We start from the raw sequence: 19,970 nt of genomic DNA on the forward strand, positions 1-19,970 counted from the left end.
CATGGTTATCAAGCTAAATCCAAATCAGGAGTAAATACACAAAGAATGCAAAAGTAATATAAATTAAAAGAAGAGATCTGTTAACATGTCAGACCTTTTTGGTTGTGTGGTGTGGTGGCTTACCTACCTGCTCACCATAGTACTGCAGCCAGCACTTGCCCTCTGTCTTGGCACTTGGTTCTTTTCTTTATACCAGTTGAGCTTTCATCCTAACTCATTTTCTGATTTTGCATTCAAAAAGTCTCACTTTGAATCCAGCAAACACCAGAGTCATTTCCATGGTCAGGTGGCCTTTCATTTGCTCAAGGGACCTGACATAGAGACTCCTGCTAGTGTTTCCTGGTGTCCATGCACCCTCAGCCTTTAGTTGCCCCGGCACCATCCATTCAGCCTCCTCTTTTATAGGGACAGCGCAATCCATATGATCTTTTCCTGGGGCCGTGTGCTCTTCCTCTTAGAAAAGAGTCATAGGAATCCTTATTATCATTGCATGCTTTGGCCTGGTCACTTCTCACTCCTGTCTGTGTGGGGGGTCATGTAGCACACCTACATTGCAAACCATATCCTAGCTGTAATGAATCATCTGGACAATACGGAGCAAGAGAAAAGGCCAGAAGATAGGTAAAACAAATAGTAATTGGCAGAATTCTGGTCAAAACACAGGCATGAGGCAGAAACCAAAACTGACAGTCAAGCCACGAATCAAAGTCAATGTCTACAGAATGTAGTAAAAGGGTTCTAACGCTAAATTCTTCTCAGAAGCACCGTTTGGATTACACTAATCTAGAGACTGAGAGCAAAATGAGGAAAGGGATTCAATACTTGGATGCCAGGCATAGCACTTTGCCATATTAAATTGGCAAAATGTTGTGATGCAGTATGATAAATTTATAGCGAATATAAACAACATGGTCGCAGCTATGAAAAAATTGTCACTAGTGGAAATTTAGTGGAACCTCGGGTCACGAACGTCTCGGAACACGTACAAACTTTTGCATCTGTTCACGACCACACACTCAGGTGACGAACACGCCAATTTCCCTTCCGGTTTGTATGCGCCGATGATTTCCGTGCATTTTTGGTCTTTCCCTGTACATTGTTCTCGGTCAGAAATGCATGCATGCAACGTTAGTTTTCTTGGTTGTTTATGGTTAGTTTTTGTATAAATTAAGGATTTTTCAAATTTTCATTTTTTTCCCTGTGCCTAAAACTCATTAAAAAAAAGTGTTTGCAGCGACCGGGTTCGTTGTAGCGTGAACTCTTTGCAGTGTTAGTTTTCTCTGTTCAAGGTTTTCTCAGTGTTATTCAATGTTTTTACATTTAGTTTACAATTACACTGTGCATTCTTTTTGTGCTTAAAAATCTTTAAACAAAATATATTTACATACAGTTCATATGGTCCGGAACGGATTAATTGTATTTACATACAATCCTTTGGGGGAAATGAATTCGGGTCACAACCAAATCAGGTTGCGGCCAGAGTTTTGGAATCAATTACGGTTGTAACCCGAGGTTCCACTGTAGTACCAAAAAGAAAATAACTTTGCAAGAATACCAATAAAAAAATATGAACGAATATAAAAACAAAAAGCTGACACAGTGGCACAGAGGTACTACTGCTGCCTTGCAATCAGCAGACCAGGGTTTGTGTCCCGTGCCCTCCTTGTGTGGAGTCTGCATGTTCTCCCCATGCCTGTGTGGATCCCTCATGTGTGTTTGGCGTATGAGCGTGTGTGTGCTCTCCATGCAACAGCCTGGTACCCAGTCTTGTGTCCTGTGCTTGGTGGGATAGGCTCAGTCCCCCCGTATCCCTGGTCTGGATTTATCAAGTTAGAAAATGGCAGTCCAAGAATGAAACAAACTGCATGCCAGGATGTCAAAACCAAGATTTATCACAATAGCTACCCCTTTTCTCCCATACTGGTATGCGCTGGACTCTTCCTACTGCCAGAGTGTCTCTCTCTCTGTGTTTTATATGACTTTTTTGGCACATCCACTACACTTTAGCCACCCTGGTGTTGTCTTCATCCCTGCCACCCCCTCATAATAGAGGACATGTATTTCCCAACTGATGGAACAAACATTAAACACCATTGGATAACCCTTTTCCAGCTAAAAAAAAGCCTTTTCTTCTGGGTTATTACTTAACAAGAGCAGTTTTTTTCCATAGGTGAGTACTGCTTTTCATACATTTATCATTCCCAGAAGTGACTGTTCCAGTTTAGCAGGTAGGTTCTACTCTGGCTGGTAACTACTGAATGACGAACGACTGGACATGTCATTATAACCAATGAGCTTTCATAAACTTGATAGTCTTTTTCACCAGTCGAGCACGTCACTGCTTCTCACTTTTCACCTCAATACACAAATGGCCTTACCTGGGTATGGCTGGAAATAAGTTTCTTTAAATCTCTGGTGGTCATTATAAATGGTTCTGGCCACTCCAGGCCAGGGTCGTGCTATGCATAGTGCTCCAGACATGTCATTGGCATAAAGTCCCTTTCCCTGCCAAGAAAAAAAAAGGTGTCAAGTAGCAGGTAGTCAGCATGGATTGTTTTTTGTTTTGTTTTTAACTTTTTAGTGTTTTGACTAGTTGCAAGCTCATTCTACTGCTGATGGAGAAATAAAATGGACACAAATGGCTGTAGAAGAAGATGACCCCCCACTAGGTGGTATCTACCTCATCATCCAGCAGGACAGGCTGAATCCCAAAGAACGGTCGCATAGCCATTGCTGGTAAGATCTCTGCATTAGGAGGTGCTGGCCAGGGAGAAATGCAGATTCCACCAGTCTCTGCGGAAACAAAAAGGCAGCAATAGGCAGAAGCATCAGGACAGATGTCAGTTAATTAATTAGAGTTACGTTAAGTAAATTACATTTAATTAGAATATTATTATATGCTGTAAATCAATTATCTGATCATGCAGGGAGCGCTGACAGCCACAGGGTCGACTCCCTGGCTTTAATCACATTTGGAAAGCTTTATAAAGTTTAACCGAACAGATGATTGGTGATTGACAGAAGTCCTAGCAATCTGGAGAGGATTTTTGACTGGAGGGGGTAGGGGTCTGCCAGCAGGCCTGATGTGTGATCTTGCCAACATTTAAGTGTAAATGAATCTAAAGCCTGTTAGCCATTTCCAGATGATTGTCATTCAGATCAATTAGTGTAATTGTGCCATTTAGGTTCTGGCGCTGACTCCCCCTCTCCCTTCTGCTGCCCAGTGCCGGTAGCTGCTTGTTATGTGTTGATTCTATAAAAACTCAAGGGATTCCCTAGGAATGCCACCATGTCTGCTGTCTGTTGACATTTAGGATTGTGTCAGCAATAGCAATACTTAAGTGCTTTGCCTGAGTGAGCAACTTAACATAACATATTCTAATATAATATTCTCAAACCCACTTAATGCACTACTCAGGGTCATGGGGGCCAAGGCCTATCTCTATAAAGAGGCCAGAACCAGCCCCACACTGGGTGCCAATCCTTTGCAGGACCGCTCATGCAGGTACCCATGTAGGAGCCATTTAGACTTAACAGTTAACTAAACACACAAATATTCGGTATTTTAGTAGCAGACATGACGGGAACATGAAAAGTCCACACAGACATTGATCAGGTAGGGGAATCAAATACACTGCACTGGATTCCTAAGGCAGTGGTACTAGTCATTATTCCACCATGACACTCTGGGAACCATTTACTTATCTAAATAGACCAAGGTTCTTTAGAAAAAAAGGCTACGATGGCACCAATCACTTGCTTTCGGAACATATGAACTTATTCTTACAGGAAAGCCATCGTATAATCTATATATATAACTCACTAAGGCAAGACACCCATGGAAAGCACATCGGAAGGGGTGTGGATTCACTAAGCCGCCGACAAGTAAGACACCTATGGTGCACGCAGGAAGGAGCCACGCCCACCAACTCCAAGACCATTGGATACGACGACAACTTGCAGAGCCACGCCCACCAACTCGGATGAGACGACACAGAAAAAACGGCGTCATTTTTATTCGTTTGTCGTAGAGGCCACATGCACCTCCGAGCCATGTTGACTGTTCATAGAGGCATGTTTCTCGCGGAGGTGAATCGCCATATGCAGCGTGTGAAACGGTTTGTGAGGGGTATCCCATGGGATCCTTAAAACAATCCTTTACAACTGAGGTTAAAACGCAATGAAGTAAACAGTCTTTAAAAAACGAGTTTTCGGTTACGATGCACGACCGCATGCACCATAGCAAACTGTTTTGCACGCTACATACAGCAATTCGCGCTACTACCGTGGTCGGGTGTCTTGGTGGATTATATATAGAAAAGCAGCCAAAACTGCACAGAGCAATGAAAAGTCTACGTGAGTCACAGGTGCATGTGGACTGTGCAAAGACGACAACGACTCCAGTGACGAGTTGGAGGTGGGCACATGAGCAGGCAGGGCGCGATGGCGGTCCGCCAGTTTTCAGTCACGGACGATTGTGTGTTGGTTCATTCTGTGCCTTGTTACAATGTTGCTTTTCTTGCTGATTTATTACATTACCGATTTTTCAAATGTTCATTTTCTCCCTGTGCTTAACAATCATTAAAAAATCAGCCTGATTATGCGGCGTATGGTATGCCGCGGGTTGGCTAGTTCTCTATAATAATATAATACTGCTGCTTCTCTGAATACGTACTGTAGGTGACATTCGTAAACTAGCAAAGCAGGTGTACAGCCCCAGGGTCTGAATCAGGAGACCTGCCATCTCAATATTTTGATTTTGGACTTCCGTTAATCATTCAAGTCAAAATTAACCACTCTAATAATAATAATAATACATTTTGTAGCCCACTGCCTACCTGTTTGCCACCATGTGTCTAACACAGGACACCGTCCATCTCCAACTACTCGGAAGTACCAGTCCCATGCCTCAGAGTTGATTGGTTCTCCCACTGATAAAAAAGGATAGGAATGTCAGCCACATTAAGTACAGTCATTGTAGCCCCAGTATTCGTGAAGAATCATAGGATAGGGGAGGATATTTGAGTGTTGTGTTTAAATTTAGAATATAGGGAGAAGTGGAGGAGTGACATTTGAGGAGAAGAGGTGAGATGGACACACTTAAAGAGTCAAAACTGCAGTGGAGGTAAGACGGGCAGATACTGAGGGAAGAGGATGAAAGACTGACAGACTAACACAGACAGGATTGGAAAGGGAGAATGAGGCTGATATTAGAAGAAATGGTGAGAAGAAAGACAGATAACAATTTGATTATGGCTTCTTGTACAGACCTGATCCAAGGGTCTTCAAGGATGAGCGGTCGTATTTCTTCACCCACTCATCTTTATATTTCAACAGGAGGCGTATTGCTGTTGGGGCGCCATAAAACTGATTAATTTTCAGCCGCTCCACTGTTTCCCAGTAGCGTCCTAAATGGAAAAAAAATCTTTTTCAACACATTCTTTGCATGAATGATAGTTTTGATGTTAAGAAATGGGCATTAAGGGAACTAACGCTTCTGTAAAATAACTCGTAGGGTATCAGACATAAGTACTGAAGCCTACATATTGCTCTTCACAAGGGTACCAGAAGACAGAAGGACATTTCTATGTTTCTGCATGTTGTTGTACAACAGTTCAAAGGTCACAGCTGGCATTCACTTTAGGTCAGTGGTCAATGTAAAGTAAGGATATTGAATGCATATCAGCAGGTCTCTTGTCTGGTATGGTCATATCTGCAGTGGCATCCACACCTACCTGGATTGGGATAAACTGGGGTGCTTTCAAACAAGACCGTGGTTCCTCCATTACACAGTGGGCCATAGACAATGTAGCTGTGTCCAGTGATCCAGCCAATATCCGCCACACAGCCAAAGACATCTCCGTCCTGGTAGTTAAAGACATACTGCAAGAGACACATTTGTTACAGTTCATGAGACTTGTGCTCAATGGCCTTCGTGAAGAGCAGTGCAGAGTGAATTTTACATTGTTTTGTGCGATTACCCGATGTGTCAGGGCGGAGTAGAGAAGATATCCAGCCTGTGTGTGTACCAAACCTTTGGGTCGCCCAGTGCTACCAGACGTGTAAAGCAGAAAGAGCATGTCTTCACTCTCCATGGGGACGGGGTCACAGGTCACATCCTCTTTTATCATTTCCTGCAAAAACAAACACTTAGTTTTGTGAATTAATAATAAACAGATGTCCTTTGGAGATTTTCCAGGGTAGCTGAGCACCAGGTGATTGTTTTAAGGAAAATAATGCAGAAATCTTCTCCATTCCTCAAAATCAGCTTCCATCGAGATCATGATTTTAGGTTCAAGGCATAAACTGTGCTGTAAAGAAAACACCTGACACAAAACCACTTCAACAAAGGTGGAAAAGGTTTATTTGTTGGTTCTTTATCTAGTGCTCTCATTGTTAGTTTCAAGTCTTCATCTTACCACAACAATATACTGTTGTGACTGTTTCAATCTTTCCATAAATGCAGGATCAAACTGGTGGTGAGCTTAGTGTGACTGAGGGAGACAATAATGTCCATGGGCGAAGAAAGAGAGTAGAAAGAGTTACATTGAGACTGTTACCAGAAAGGCAATAAGCTGCGATCAAATTAAGTGGGTTACTTGATACCCAAAGTCAGGTCCACTACATACGGAAAAACAAAAGTAAAAACTTTCTTAAGTTAGAGTCTTACTTTTAGACCATAAAATGCAGATACTTTCAGTATGTAGCTCACTCCTGTAAAAAATGTTGTCATGACATCACAAGCTATCCATCCATCCATTATCCTAACTACAGGGTGACGGGAGTCTGCTGGAGCCAATCCCAGCCAACACAGGACACAAGGCAGGAAACAAACCCCGAGCAGAGCGCCAGCCCACCGCAGGGCACACACACACACACCAAGCATACACTATGGACAATTTAGGATTGCCAATGCACCTAACCTGCATGTCTTTGGACTGTGGGAGGAAACCCACACAGACACGGGGAGTACATGGAAACTCCATGCAAGGAGGACCCGGGAAGTGAACCCAGGACTCCTTACTGTGAGGCAGCAGCGCTACCCACTGCACCACTGCGCCACTGTGCCACCCCTCATCACAAGCTAGAAAAGCACCAAGTTGTTCTAAAATGGTGGTGACAACAGCTGGCTAAACAGTGAGGAAGAGCTGAAATGAGCAGGAGTGAAAAAGAGAAACAAAAAAATAAATTATGATTTTTTACTGAATCTTGACACGCATGTCGGTAACTGCTGCTCTTCACAGAAGATTGGCTCAGTGTGCCTAATGTTTCAACAAAAACTAAAACATTAGCCATTTTAAAATTAAAGTCAAATGTAAAACTAGAAAATGACATGACGTGAATTCTGAGGGAGCTAGCAACCCCCTCTGGACACAGATATATCACTTAAAGGACCTCAGGGTGCAGTCTGGTAGCATATGAATCAAACAAAATGCCAGAGATATGGGGGAAAAAAAACAATGGAGCGTGCTCAAGCAGTTAGTCGAAAAAAACAGACATTCCACATTCATGGGCCTTTACACATTCAGCTTTTAAAAAGGAAAGTCACAGTCAGTGCCCCATACCTCCTCCAAGGGGATGTCTATGTCATTCATGGGGACTTGGCTGTCCGTTCTCGTGGCCACCAGCACATGCTTCACAGAGGGGCATCTCTTTAGTGCCTGGTCAACTGTCCTCTTCAGCTCAATGGTCTTACCTCCTCTTAAGGCCTGATTCATGGTGACGACAACTTTGGATTCAGCTGAAACATATGAGTAACATGTAATGAAGTGTTCTGGACACTCAGTGTCCCATTAACTGTTAGGAAGGGCTGTAGATGTTATTTCAATTAAATGATTTGCAGGACAACTGGACAACAGATTCTTAAAGAACTCCACAAAACCAGCCTCAGGTTTAATCACCACAACATATAACAGGTTATTTACAAATACACCCTTTATTAGTGATTATTGAAAAAGAATTTACAATTTTGCTTTAAAAGTCAAATTTCACAACATATGTTGCATTTAATATCTTAATATCTTCATTAGTGCCTCCATCTTTGTTAATTGTTAATGTATGCATTTTTATTTTCATTGTGGGAGACCTCTGTTACTACTTAAATGTGGGAAGCTCTCTTCAAGACTTTTCCATGTTGCTATTCATGATTGCTTTTATTTGAGTTTCAAGCTTGTATAACTGCTCAGGAGAACCTATCACTATTGCATGCTTTCCATTTTATTACCATTTTTTATTTACTACTTTTTTTCTCTGCCTTAAGGTTCAGCCAGAATTGAATTAAATTCAGACATTTGGGACAGATCCCCAAGAGATACTAGCACCGAAATTCTGCATCTTGCAGAATTTTAATCTATGACCATCTTTATGAAAAAGTGATTATGTGTCACTTCTCCAAATTTATGTTGGAACTGATGCAAAGATTTTGTATTTTTTGGAGTGTGAAATAGAATTTTGCTCTGTATAATGTCTTTCACATCTATCTATCTATCTATCTATCTATCTATCTATCTATCTATCTATCTATCTATCTATCTATCTATCTATCTATCTATCATCTACAGTATCTATCTATCTATCTATCTATCTAGATCACACTATTATGAATTCTTAAATCCTCATTCCTTGTTTCATCTTAATTCCTTTTTTAATGAAATGTTAACTTTTTACTTAATGTGAATGCTCGTTGCATTTTGGAATACAATACATAAATACTGTAAGTGTTCAAATTAATCTAATATAGTGCCTTTCGTATCTGTCTATTTATCTAATGCTGGATCTTCATGTTACCACACACCAGCCACAGCTATATGTGATTGCCACCATATAAGAATTAAAACTCCAACTGGGCTTGCTACTCCATCTGCAGAGCACAGAGAAGAATGAAACAAACATGTCTGAGCCGAAGGTAACGATCGCCGCAATGACCACCACAATAACTAATGCACTCAGTGGGGACATAAATGAGACAAAGGATAATATAAAGAAGATTACAAAGGATATAAGGAAAGATATAAAGGGCATAAACATGACAAATGAGAAGCTACTTCAGGATATTAAAAACTTGGAGAAGCTTAAGTAATCACTTTGAGGCAAACTTTAAAGGTATTCTAGAAAAAATTGAGGAAAAAATACAGGAAAATGTGAGTAAGTTTGAAAATAAATTTAGAGCACTTGGTGCTCAGCTAGAAGACATTAAGCAAATGTTCACAACTCATATTGAAATAGTTGAACAATTAGCCTCCACCACTGACGAAAAAGCAACGGATACAAAATCCGAATGCACAGTGCTTGGAGACAGACTAGCGGCACTGAAAAATGGATATAGAAGAAGTAATATAAGAATTGAAGGTCTTCCTGAAAACCGTGAAAGCCCAAACCCAATGAAATTCATTGCTGAACTATGCTCTCAAATAACTGGAGAGAACTTCAAATCAGACCCTGGGATATCAGCAGCTCACCGCATACGTGGATCAAATGCCTCAAAACCTAGAAACCTCATTGTGCATTTCAATGAATTACAATCTAAACTAAATTTGATGTCACTACTCAGAATGAAACAAGAGATTATATATGAAAATAACCGCATTCGCATTTTCCCTGATTTTTCACCTTCAACAGCTGCTAAACATGCTGCATTTTCCAGCATTAAAACAGTGCTTATGGAAAGCCGAAATCAGATACAGCCTCTTGTATCCTGCTACACTGAGAGTGAATATTCAAGGCCTGCGGTGGTCTGGCGCCCTGCCCGGGGTTTGTTTCCTGCTTTGCGCCTTGTGTTGGCTGGGATTGGCTCCAGCAGACCCCTGTGACCCTGTAGTTAGGATATAGTGGGTTGGATAATGGATGGTTGATATTCAAGGCAAGTTATACTTTTTTAGTTCTCCTGATGAAGCAGAAAAAGAGTTAAAAAAAAATTAATCCCAACTCGTTTTCAAAAATGATTATGAGTTGCATCATGTCGTGGCAAAGCAAAGAAGATTTCACCTGCAATTTGACTTATTTGCAATGAGACTTTTGTCGTAAATATATATTCTATTTCCTACCCTGCTACTTTAACATTTGAATTACAATTATAGTTACATTTATATGTATGTATATTATATATACATTATTATTGTGTAATGTGTATTATATATAAACATTTTTTTTTCCCCAAATGGGACTGTTTAACATCACACCCTTGGTTTATTGTATTAGATTGTACTATCATACGTTACATGCTTCTCTGTTTAACATCATGCCCTGAGTTTATTCTTTTGGGCCTGTTCAAGATTATATTCTAGGTTTATAGTATTTGGACTGTATTGCCAATAGATATCTCTACTTTGCTCCTTCTACACCGCTGCTTGGGGGCTTGTTTTGTCTTGGAAGTGTTCCGTCTATAGGCATGTCAGAGGACTGGGACATCGTGAAGTGTGATCTAGCTTCACAGGAGAGAAAGAGAGCAAGCTATTTCTGATCTGTACTTTTTATTCCCACAATTATAAGTGCCAACACAACAATAGGCTTCATAGCCATAACTCTTGGAAAAATTAGAAATTAAAGTTATAGCTATCATATGTAATAATGTACTACCTTAATTTAAGACAATAAAATTCAAAAGCAAACAGTGAATGTTGTGAGCTGGAATGTCACAGGTCTCAATCACGAATTAAAGAGGAAGAAAGTATTCTTTCACCTAACAGGTTTAAAAGCCAAGATAGCATTTTTACAGGAGATTCACTTAATCAGCAAGGATCAGTTTTGGTTACAAAGAGATTGGCCTGGCCAAATATTCCACTTCAGCCATACAAAGAAAACTAGAGGTGTGGGAATCTTAATTCATAGAACAATTTCATTTATAGTATCAGATGTAATATCTGATCCTGAAGGGCGATATGTGATGGTGATGGGTAGTTTATTTAATTGTTAAGTGATTTTGATAAATATCAGTGCACCCAATGTGAATGATAGAGACTTCATCCAAAACATATTTGCATCCATTCCTAACTTGAACACTCATAAAATTATAAATGCCGGAGATTTTAATTGTGTTTTAAATTTAAACCTGTATAGGTCTTCGACCACAGGGGTGATAATATCTAACACTGCAAAAATAATCACACAATTTTTAATTGATCAAAACTTATTAGACCTAAGGAGATTTCTAAATCCATACTTAAGAGCATATTCCTTCTTCTCATCAGTACATCATTGCTACTCAAGAGTTGATTACTTTATAGATAACAATTTCTGGCCCATGATCAAGTCTTGCAAGTCTTACAATGCTATTGTTATCTCTGACAATGCCCTTCTGATCATGGACCTCAAATCATTGTGCCCAATATACTCATCTTGTAGTGGGCATCTTTACTCCCTGTTATTAGCTGACTAGAACTGTAAAGAATTCATATCCAAGAAAATTGATTGTTTTTTTTTTTAGAGACAAGTGCATCCTCAGTGGTCTCTGCAGGAATACTCTGGGAAACACCGAAGGCACTTTTAACAGGACAGATTATCTCATATCACCTTGACAAAAATAAATCGGAAGCCAAGAAGGCGTCAAAGTTAATCAATGAAATTACCAGAATAGATCAAGAACACACCAGGCCTCCAAATGAGGCACATTTTAGTAAAAGACAGGCTTTGCAATCAGAGCTCAACCTCTTGACAACAAAGGATATTTTGTTAATCGCAACATCATTACTATGAACACGGAGAAAAAGCTAAAAAGATCTTAGCTCAACAAATCCACAAGCAGGAAGTTTGCAATGCAATATAATTAATCATAAACACGGACAGAGATTAAAATATAATGCACACATTTAGAGACTACTCTAAGTCCTTATATTCTACTCAGTTTAAAGAATACAAGACACAATCTAATGTATTTTTGGATACATTACGGATACCACAGCTAGATACTCTCAGTGCAGCGGAATTTGATAAACCTCTGACACTATCAGAATTAGTAATGCTATAAACTCACTTCAGAGCAGGAAAGCACCAGGTCTTGATGGCTACCCTGCTGAATTTTATAAAAAATAATCAACTAAGTTAGCTCCCCTTTTATTAGCAACATTTATAGAAGCCACAGACAATAAAACTCTACCTCCAACTTTTCGCCAAGCATTAATTGCCGTTTTTCCATAGAAATATAAAGACTTATTACATTGTGCATCATACAGACCAATCACACTTCTGAATAGTGATGTTAAGATACTCTCCGAAGTTCTAGGTAGAAGGACTGAGAAAGTGTTTCCTTCAGTAATATCACAGGACCAAACTGGATTTATTAAAGGTAGACACTTAATCTCCCATCTTTGATGCCTATTTAATATAATATATTCATCCATAAAGTCTAACACTCCAGAGATCTTATTATCTTTGGATGCAGAAAAAGTATTTGATATGGTTGAATGGGACTACCTATTCTCCACATTGCATAAATTGGGTGTGGCCCAAACATATGTGCAACAGCTTCAGTTTGCATTAACAACATTATTTCACACTACTTCAAACTAGAATGTGGTACTAGACAAGGATGCCCTTTGTCACTACTGCTATGTGCAATCACCATTGGCTGTTCACTTTCGAAATGCATCAGAAATAAAGGGGATTTTCAAAGAAGGACTTGAACAGAAAATACCACTATATGTAGATGATATGGTACTGTATATATCAGACGCACAAAATTCTGCACCTGCAGTCCTAACTGTACTAGTAGAATTTCAAAAAATATCTGGACTCAAAATTAATTTGAACAAAATTGTGATTTTTCCAGTGAATTTTCCAGCAAACAAAATTAGTTTGGACACCTTCCCTTTTATCATTACAGATCAGTTTAAATACCTAGTAAACATCACAAGTAAATATAAAGCTCCTTTTCAACAAAATTTTGCTGTCTGCTTGTGAAAACTTAAACAAGACATGCATAGATGGTCTACCCTCCATCTTACTTTATCAGGGAAAATTAACACTATCCATATGAATATCCTCTCATAAGTTTCTGTTTCTATTTCAAAACATCCCCACATACATCAACAAATCATTTTTAAAAAATTAGATTCAATCATAACTTCATTTATTTGAAAAACTGAAATATCCATGCATCCAAAGGGCGATCCTAAAAAACCCCAATCAGAAGGTGGCATGGCTCTACCTAATTTTCAGTTTTATTACTGGGTGGCAATTATATAAGCTATAAAAACCTGGACATTGACACACTAGTTTGGTCCACAATAGAAATGAAATCATGCAGTACTTCTTGATATTCCTTGCTTTGTTCACCAGTAAATACAAGTTATCGTCAATAATCTAAAAACCCAGTTGTTATCCGTCACTCTGAATATGAAACCAGTGTAGGAAGCAGTTCAAGTTAGAGAATATTTTATCTGTGACACCTCTACATGATAACCACATTTCTCCACCCTCTCAAACTCAGAAAGTTTTTAATGTTTGGAAAATGTATGGGAAAAAATCATTTAGAGATTTCCATCCATCCATCCATCATCCAACCCGCTATATCCTAACTACAGGATCACGGGGATCTGCTGGAGACAATCCCAGCCAACACAGGGCACAAGGCAGGGTGTCAGCCCACCGCAGGGTGCACACACACACACACACACCCACATACCAAGCACACACTAGAGACAATTTAGAATCGCCAATGCACCTAACCTGCATGTCTTTGGACTGTGAGAGGAAACCCATGCAGACACGGGGAGAACATGCAAACTCCATGCAGGGAGGATCCGGGAGGCAAACCCAGGTCTTCTAACTGCAAGGGCAGCAGCGCTACCACTGTGCCACCGTGCCACCCCCATTTAGAGATTTGTTTATAAATAATATTTCTGCATCCTACAAACAATTACACTCCAAATTTAGCTTCCCGTCAACACAATTTTTCCTCTATCTCTATCTCTATTTCCTATCTTCCTCTATTAGAAACTTTGCTAAATAAAATTTGCCCAATTTTCCTCACCTCTCACCTACTTCTATTCCAGAAGAGATATTGATCAGTCTTGAAGACTCAGACAGCAATTTCTATAATATATAAAAACCTTTTATAGTCCCTTCCTTTTAAAGATCCGAGAAAAGGAAAAGGATCTCTCACTCAACATTTCAGAAAAGGAATGCAAGGCAGCCATGCACAGAATTCAGTCAAGCTCTATATGCACAAAGCATACAATTATTCAACTTAAAATCGTTTATCTAGCACAGCTACAGTATCTCATTTAAATTTGTCCAAAATGTTTCCAGGACAAGATCCAACCTGTGAACATTGCAATTGAGCTCCGTCCTCGCTAGGCCACATGTTTTGAGTGTGCAGCAAATTAAGATTATTCTGGACAAAAGTTTTTCAATGCCTCTCTGACAGCCTTGGTGTCACAATCTCACCTAACCCTTTAGCAGCTCTGCTTGGTGGACTCACAGAGGAGCCTAAGGTGGCGAAGGACAAACAAACTGTACTTGTCTTCACTGCACTATTAGCACGTAGACTTATTTTGCTCAACTGGAAGAATCCTAACTCGCCTCTTTTAAGTCAGTGGGTAACTGATGTTATATATTTGAAATTGGAAAAAAATCAAATTCTCACTTAGAGGATTTGTTCTAAATGATCTAATCAATAGCATTTTGGAATAAGCTTTTATATTGAGGACAATGACTTCTTTCCGTCTTTACTACTCTTAAAGTTTTTCTCTGGCTGTTGGCCTTCCTCTCTTTCTCATGGGTGAGGGTTGAACTGCATGTAGTTTTGTTATGTTTGAATTGATTGTATGGAACGTTATGTGCTTTTAATAAATTCAATTAAAGACAAAAAAGAAGTATAAAATATTTATAACACTGATAATTACATAAAACATCAAATAAACAATGATAGTAAACCTTAAGTGAAGAGGGTTAACATGAAGCCTTTAGCAAATCAATCAGGTGAAAGTGTAAAAATGCTTTATACAGCATTGAGTTGAAAATAAATGTACACAACTGTCTCACAGGCTATTGCAAAATGTGCTTCAAAATTAAAACAAATCACTGAAAAATATTTGCAGTATTAAATCTACATTAACTGTAGATTATTTAGTAAAACGCACTACAAGTTTCTTAAGCAGAAATAGTGGATTTTGTTGAGTGCCTCTGGTCTTTAGTCACATTGTCCACTCCTTTCTTTGCTGTTTCCTGAGAAAGGAGGTGCTTAAAGTTAAGTGTGTTACATGTTAGGCTAAATAAGTTGTTTAATGCATTACAATAATTTATCATCATAGCAATGATTATATCTCTGAAAGCTGTAAAACGTCTAATAAATTACTCATACCTAAGTTGGGATTGGTCATACGGATACCCGCTCTTGGTTACTGCTTGCTATCTGATTCCAGATTTATGTGGCTTGACATTTTTGGTAAGTCGCATCTGTGTCATGGTCTCCTGGATTTCTTGACAGTTTGCTTCATTAGCCATGTTATCAGGTAAATATTTTGGTTTGTTTCCCCCACAGTGCTTATTGTGGTTACTGTTAACCCCTGACCAGAGTTTTATGACACCAGACTAACTGTACTGCAGCTCCGTCCCTTTAATTAACAACTTGCTGTGTCTAAGATGGGTTGAAAGCTATGCAAGCAGCGTAGACTTCAGAGTTAATGTTTGCAGTGTAGCATGCAATACATATGTGTCTGATATATGCCATTTGGTATGGGATGTGTAAAAAAAGAAGTGTTAATGTTTGTGATGTGCTACCTATTGAAATGACAGAGACATGGCAATCGGATGAACACGCTGATACGCTTTTGTCAAGGTGGATCATTATCTGATCCAGGCTTTATTAATTTGTTAATAATAAGCTTTTGTTTATGATTGATTAACATTTGAGAAATTATTTGCTAACCAGTAACAGCGCATTGCAGGATAACGTGCAGTGAATACACTTGACTTGATCATTCCTAGTTTTCATCCTCTTTCTCTGTACGTTTAGCATTCGTTTGCTCAGAGGTTGATGCGCTTGCTGCTTCCTGAGCAGCTCTTCTTTTCTCACCCTAGCGGCCCGCTGTTTCTCTTCTTTCATTGGCATCTTTTCGCGTTAAAACTGATCAAGTCAGAGTTTGTATTGCAATTACTAAGTACATCCTCCTTAATTTTTCACTTAAGCTGGCAGTTAAGTCTTCAGTCTGCCTCAGGAATGATTTGAGATATGAAGCGGTAGGGGACGTGACGTCAAAGGTGGCAGGGATGAGAACGGCGCCCGAACCTATGTGCCACACGGCCGCCCTGCTGGCCGCTGCCGAGAGTTGATTCTACAATAAAATAAAAATAAAAAAAGGAATAACCTTGGAGGTCGATCATCACCCCGAAAGTGGATTGTAGACGCCATGTAGTGTATGTGTACCAAATTTCAGGTTGATAGGTCAAACGGTTTGCGAGCTACAGGCGATTTAAAATCCCGAACAGACAAACAAACAGCCATGGTAGCGTATTATATAAGAAGATGGGAGTGCAGATTTACTTTTTATCACTTTATTATTTATCAATATCTTTTTCCAAAAATGAATCGGATCATTCATGGTGATTCTGGATATTAAGCAGATATCCATATTATCCCTGTGGATTCATTAATTTCAATGCGAATACACTTTGATTTTTATATATTTACTAGCTGATTACCCAGTGACTTCGCTCACTGAGTGCAAGGAAAAGAATAAAATCTAGTATATAAATTATTAAACAGTAAAACATTAACATGTAAGAAGTAAAGATACATTAAGCAGTACTGGACTGCTTTCAGGTAAAGTACATTTTAAAGGCGCTATAACACAACAGGTAAGTAGCACTAACAGCAGCTTAAATGTATTTGGATCATCTCTCGGTAGAAGATCCCTTGTGAAAGGCGCTACACGACCGCTGTGGTATAGAAATTACATTTTCTATGTGATCCTGCAAATTTCTGCCTGACATCGTTGCACTACGTGCCTGTGATTTAAGAGAAAACTTATTCTGAGAAATGTGGACGCTGCCCTTCTGTGCTGAACGGGCAGAAGGTTCAAACAATTCCCAAGTCCAAAACTTAACATGAAGAGTGTCGGTACATCTTCGTAGATGTAAACCCTCCATCTTCTTAAAAGAATTTATCACAAAAGCAACTTTGAATGTTGTGGGGTTTTAGTGACCTGAACTCACCTTAAGGAACAGTAAGTAGTCGTGAAGCGCAATTTACAAAGGCAGTTTTGCTTCGATGGCGCATTTCCACTCTCCCAGGAGCCGACGGGGCTCTCGTTGTGTCACAAATAATGCTAGAAGAGAGGATGGCGCCCGAAACTGCGAAGCTCTCGACCTGGCAGAGCAGCTCGAAATTCCGCGCCTCCGAGCGTCCACTTTGTGCTCACAACCCCTCACTGCTGAAGGCGGTGTCGTCTTCACGTTGTTTAGAGCTCGGCGCAGTTAAAAAGTAGAAAGACGCAAAGCTGTTTTCCTCATCTCTTCTACTATCAAGTACTGCCAAATAAAATAAAAGTTATAATGTGGCAGTTTCCACACTAGTCACATGGACGAATAAATAAAACTTCTCTGTCAGAACGCGTCCAGAGAGGATGGCTGGGAGAGGGCGACGCAGGGTGCACTTCTATGGGATAGATCGGCATGTTTGTGTTTACTACTTTTCAATATCAGTAACTCTCAAACAAATAATAACAATTCGTAAAGACGATATAAAAATGGCGTCCACAAACAAAGTGATTAGTTCCTGTATTATAATATGTTCTGTGGTCATACGCAATTTCCGTTTCAAACGCGAAAAGAATTTTATATATATAGATAAATGCGTATTTCATTTTAATATATATGTACTAAACATATTTGGAATAAATATTCTGTGATTCCTTAATAGGTCTGGCATGATCCATTTTAGTATCATAACATCAGTAGTGGGTTTTGTGGACTCTGTCCTGGCATCAGTCCATTGCAGGGCCCATGCCCGCCCACAAACCCACAGGGAATCGCTATATGGCCCTACCTGGACCACCATTTGCTGAGGAATAACATTATATTTGCACTGTAAGACATTTCTCCTGCTATTCCTGTTTATCTCCTGCAGTTAAGTTGGTTGGTGAGTGCAGATGTTTATATTTATATTTATCATGTATTGTGAATTTTAAGTATTCTGCCTTGAAGCCGAGACCTACCAACAAAACATTTCGTTATGTGTATGCATAATGACAATAAAGAATTCTACTAGATGTGTATAGGAGTTGATCCTTTTATTTCTTGGGGACCTGTCCTGCCTTATGTCTAAGGATTCCACAATTGACACCAAGCTCCCTGCGACCCTGAGGTGTTGAGTGTTATGAAAAGACCACTGGAGGAATGGCAGGTTCAAACAACTCTCCCGTGAATTACCCCTAGAAGTGAAGCTTCCTCCTTCATTATAATATCCACAGACGACGTCAAGTCTTACCATCCTTTATTCTGTCAGCAAGCGCCTCAGCACTGAATCCTGCAAACACCAGGGTGTGAACAGCCCCAATCCGGGCACATGCCAGCATGGCCATCACTGCCTGTGGGCAAGGGGGCATGTAGATGGTGACACGGTCTCCTTTCACTATGCCATGCCGTTTGAGGACATTTGCTAGACGGCATGTCTCTTCCAGCAGCTGACTGTGGGCAAAAGAAAAAAAAAATGCCAAAATGAAGACTTCACCTTAAAGAGACGGACATGGCAGAGATGCCTGGCAGGCTTCTTTAGAGATTAGACCACCTCTGAAGACCCTGGTCACACAACACCTATTTTAACTTTAACTTCTGCTGGGTTTTGAACTGCATTCACTTTACTGATCGATTATTGAAACATAATGTTTATAAACCCGTTGCAGTAGAAGATGTCTGCATTTCTGACACCCAGAGAGCTTGAGTGTTTCTGAGCTTAACAATGCCAGTAAGTGCCAAGTCAGGTGACTGTTTAAGTTGGCACACATCATCTTTGAGGACTTCAGTGACAGTGACTGGCACCAGAATTTCTGAATCAGTAGACTTGTATGGCAAGCCAAATTAACATTTAGAGACGCCTCAAAATGACCTCCGGATATCTTAAAAATGCATTTTTAAAAGAATTGCACATATCTCGTGATACCTGACTGTTATATCTCAATCCCCTTTTGTGATACCAAGGTGTATGCAATGTGAAATAACTTCCTTCAATGGAACGTTCTGTCTAGATCTAGAAATGCGTTTGAGATCAACTGAAGTTTGCAGAGTTATTTGACATAACTGGAAAAATATTACAGATAGCAGAAAATGGAAAGGAAGCTGTTTTGAGGTGCCCAGGAACACATTTGAGATATCTTTGATTGTATGTTAGAAATTTGAAAATGATAATCCGATATCTTGAAATCAAATTTTAGATACTGCAGAGCTGTGCCAACCCAGTGGATTCTTGCCATTTCCATCACTGTTTAGGTAGCTTGCCATCCTTAGAAGGTTGGCTCACTGTTGCAATGCCAGCTGGTATGTGACTGTGGCAGGCTTATCGTTTTTACAGGCTCCCCTGTGGCTGGCACTGAAGTTGCTGCTTTACATGATGGCATGCCAGCTCATATTGTTGGTGACTCATCACTGATGCCATCCCCAGGCTGATGCAACTCTTCAGTGCTGTTACAACATCTTAAAATACATTATCAGATATCCAAAATGGAGTTCAGGAAATGAACCTGAAGTTTCTGAAAATGTAGTATAGCTGTCTCAAACATGAGTCACTGCAGGGTCGTTCTTAGCAGTTTGAGGGCCCTACGTGGTTCAGAAATGTGCAGGCCCCAGATGGGGGCGGGGGGGTCTGGTGGGGCAGAGCCCCTTCAGAGCTCAGGAAGGTGTTCTAATAAAATGTCCGGAAAAGAACAATAAAATTTAGGATGAGGAGGGTATCGTGACACACAAAGTGAGGGACTGGCACAGATGGCTGCAGTGCCAGGGGCCCCAGGCCCACAACCCAACAAAAAAAATAATTGTAT

At 39.9% G+C, this 19,970-nt stretch overlaps 1 protein-coding gene across 1 annotated transcript in view; it reads right to left on the bottom strand.

Annotated features, from left to right (window-relative positions):
* LOC120518392 (acetyl-coenzyme A synthetase 2-like, mitochondrial) overlaps positions 1 to 19,970 on the bottom strand; it is a 46,694-nt gene that overhangs the window by 18,412 nt on the left and 8,312 nt on the right. Inside the window, exons 3-10 of the mRNA XM_039741178.1 lie at positions 18,425 to 18,624; positions 7,566 to 7,741; positions 5,982 to 6,134; positions 5,736 to 5,883; positions 5,271 to 5,408; positions 4,839 to 4,931; positions 2,681 to 2,793; positions 2,379 to 2,505 (exon numbers count right to left, since the gene is read on the bottom strand). Of these exons, the coding sequence (XP_039597112.1) occupies positions 2,379 to 2,505; positions 2,681 to 2,793; positions 4,839 to 4,931; positions 5,271 to 5,408; positions 5,736 to 5,883; positions 5,982 to 6,134; positions 7,566 to 7,741; positions 18,425 to 18,624 (1,148 nt within the window). The remainder of the gene's footprint in view (positions 1 to 2,378; positions 2,506 to 2,680; positions 2,794 to 4,838; positions 4,932 to 5,270; positions 5,409 to 5,735; positions 5,884 to 5,981; positions 6,135 to 7,565; positions 7,742 to 18,424; positions 18,625 to 19,970) is intronic.

This window comes from Polypterus senegalus, chromosome 18 (genome assembly GCF_016835505.1).
Source record: "Polypterus senegalus isolate Bchr_013 chromosome 18, ASM1683550v1, whole genome shotgun sequence".
Lineage (NCBI taxonomy): Eukaryota > Metazoa > Chordata > Cladistia > Polypteriformes > Polypteridae > Polypterus > Polypterus senegalus.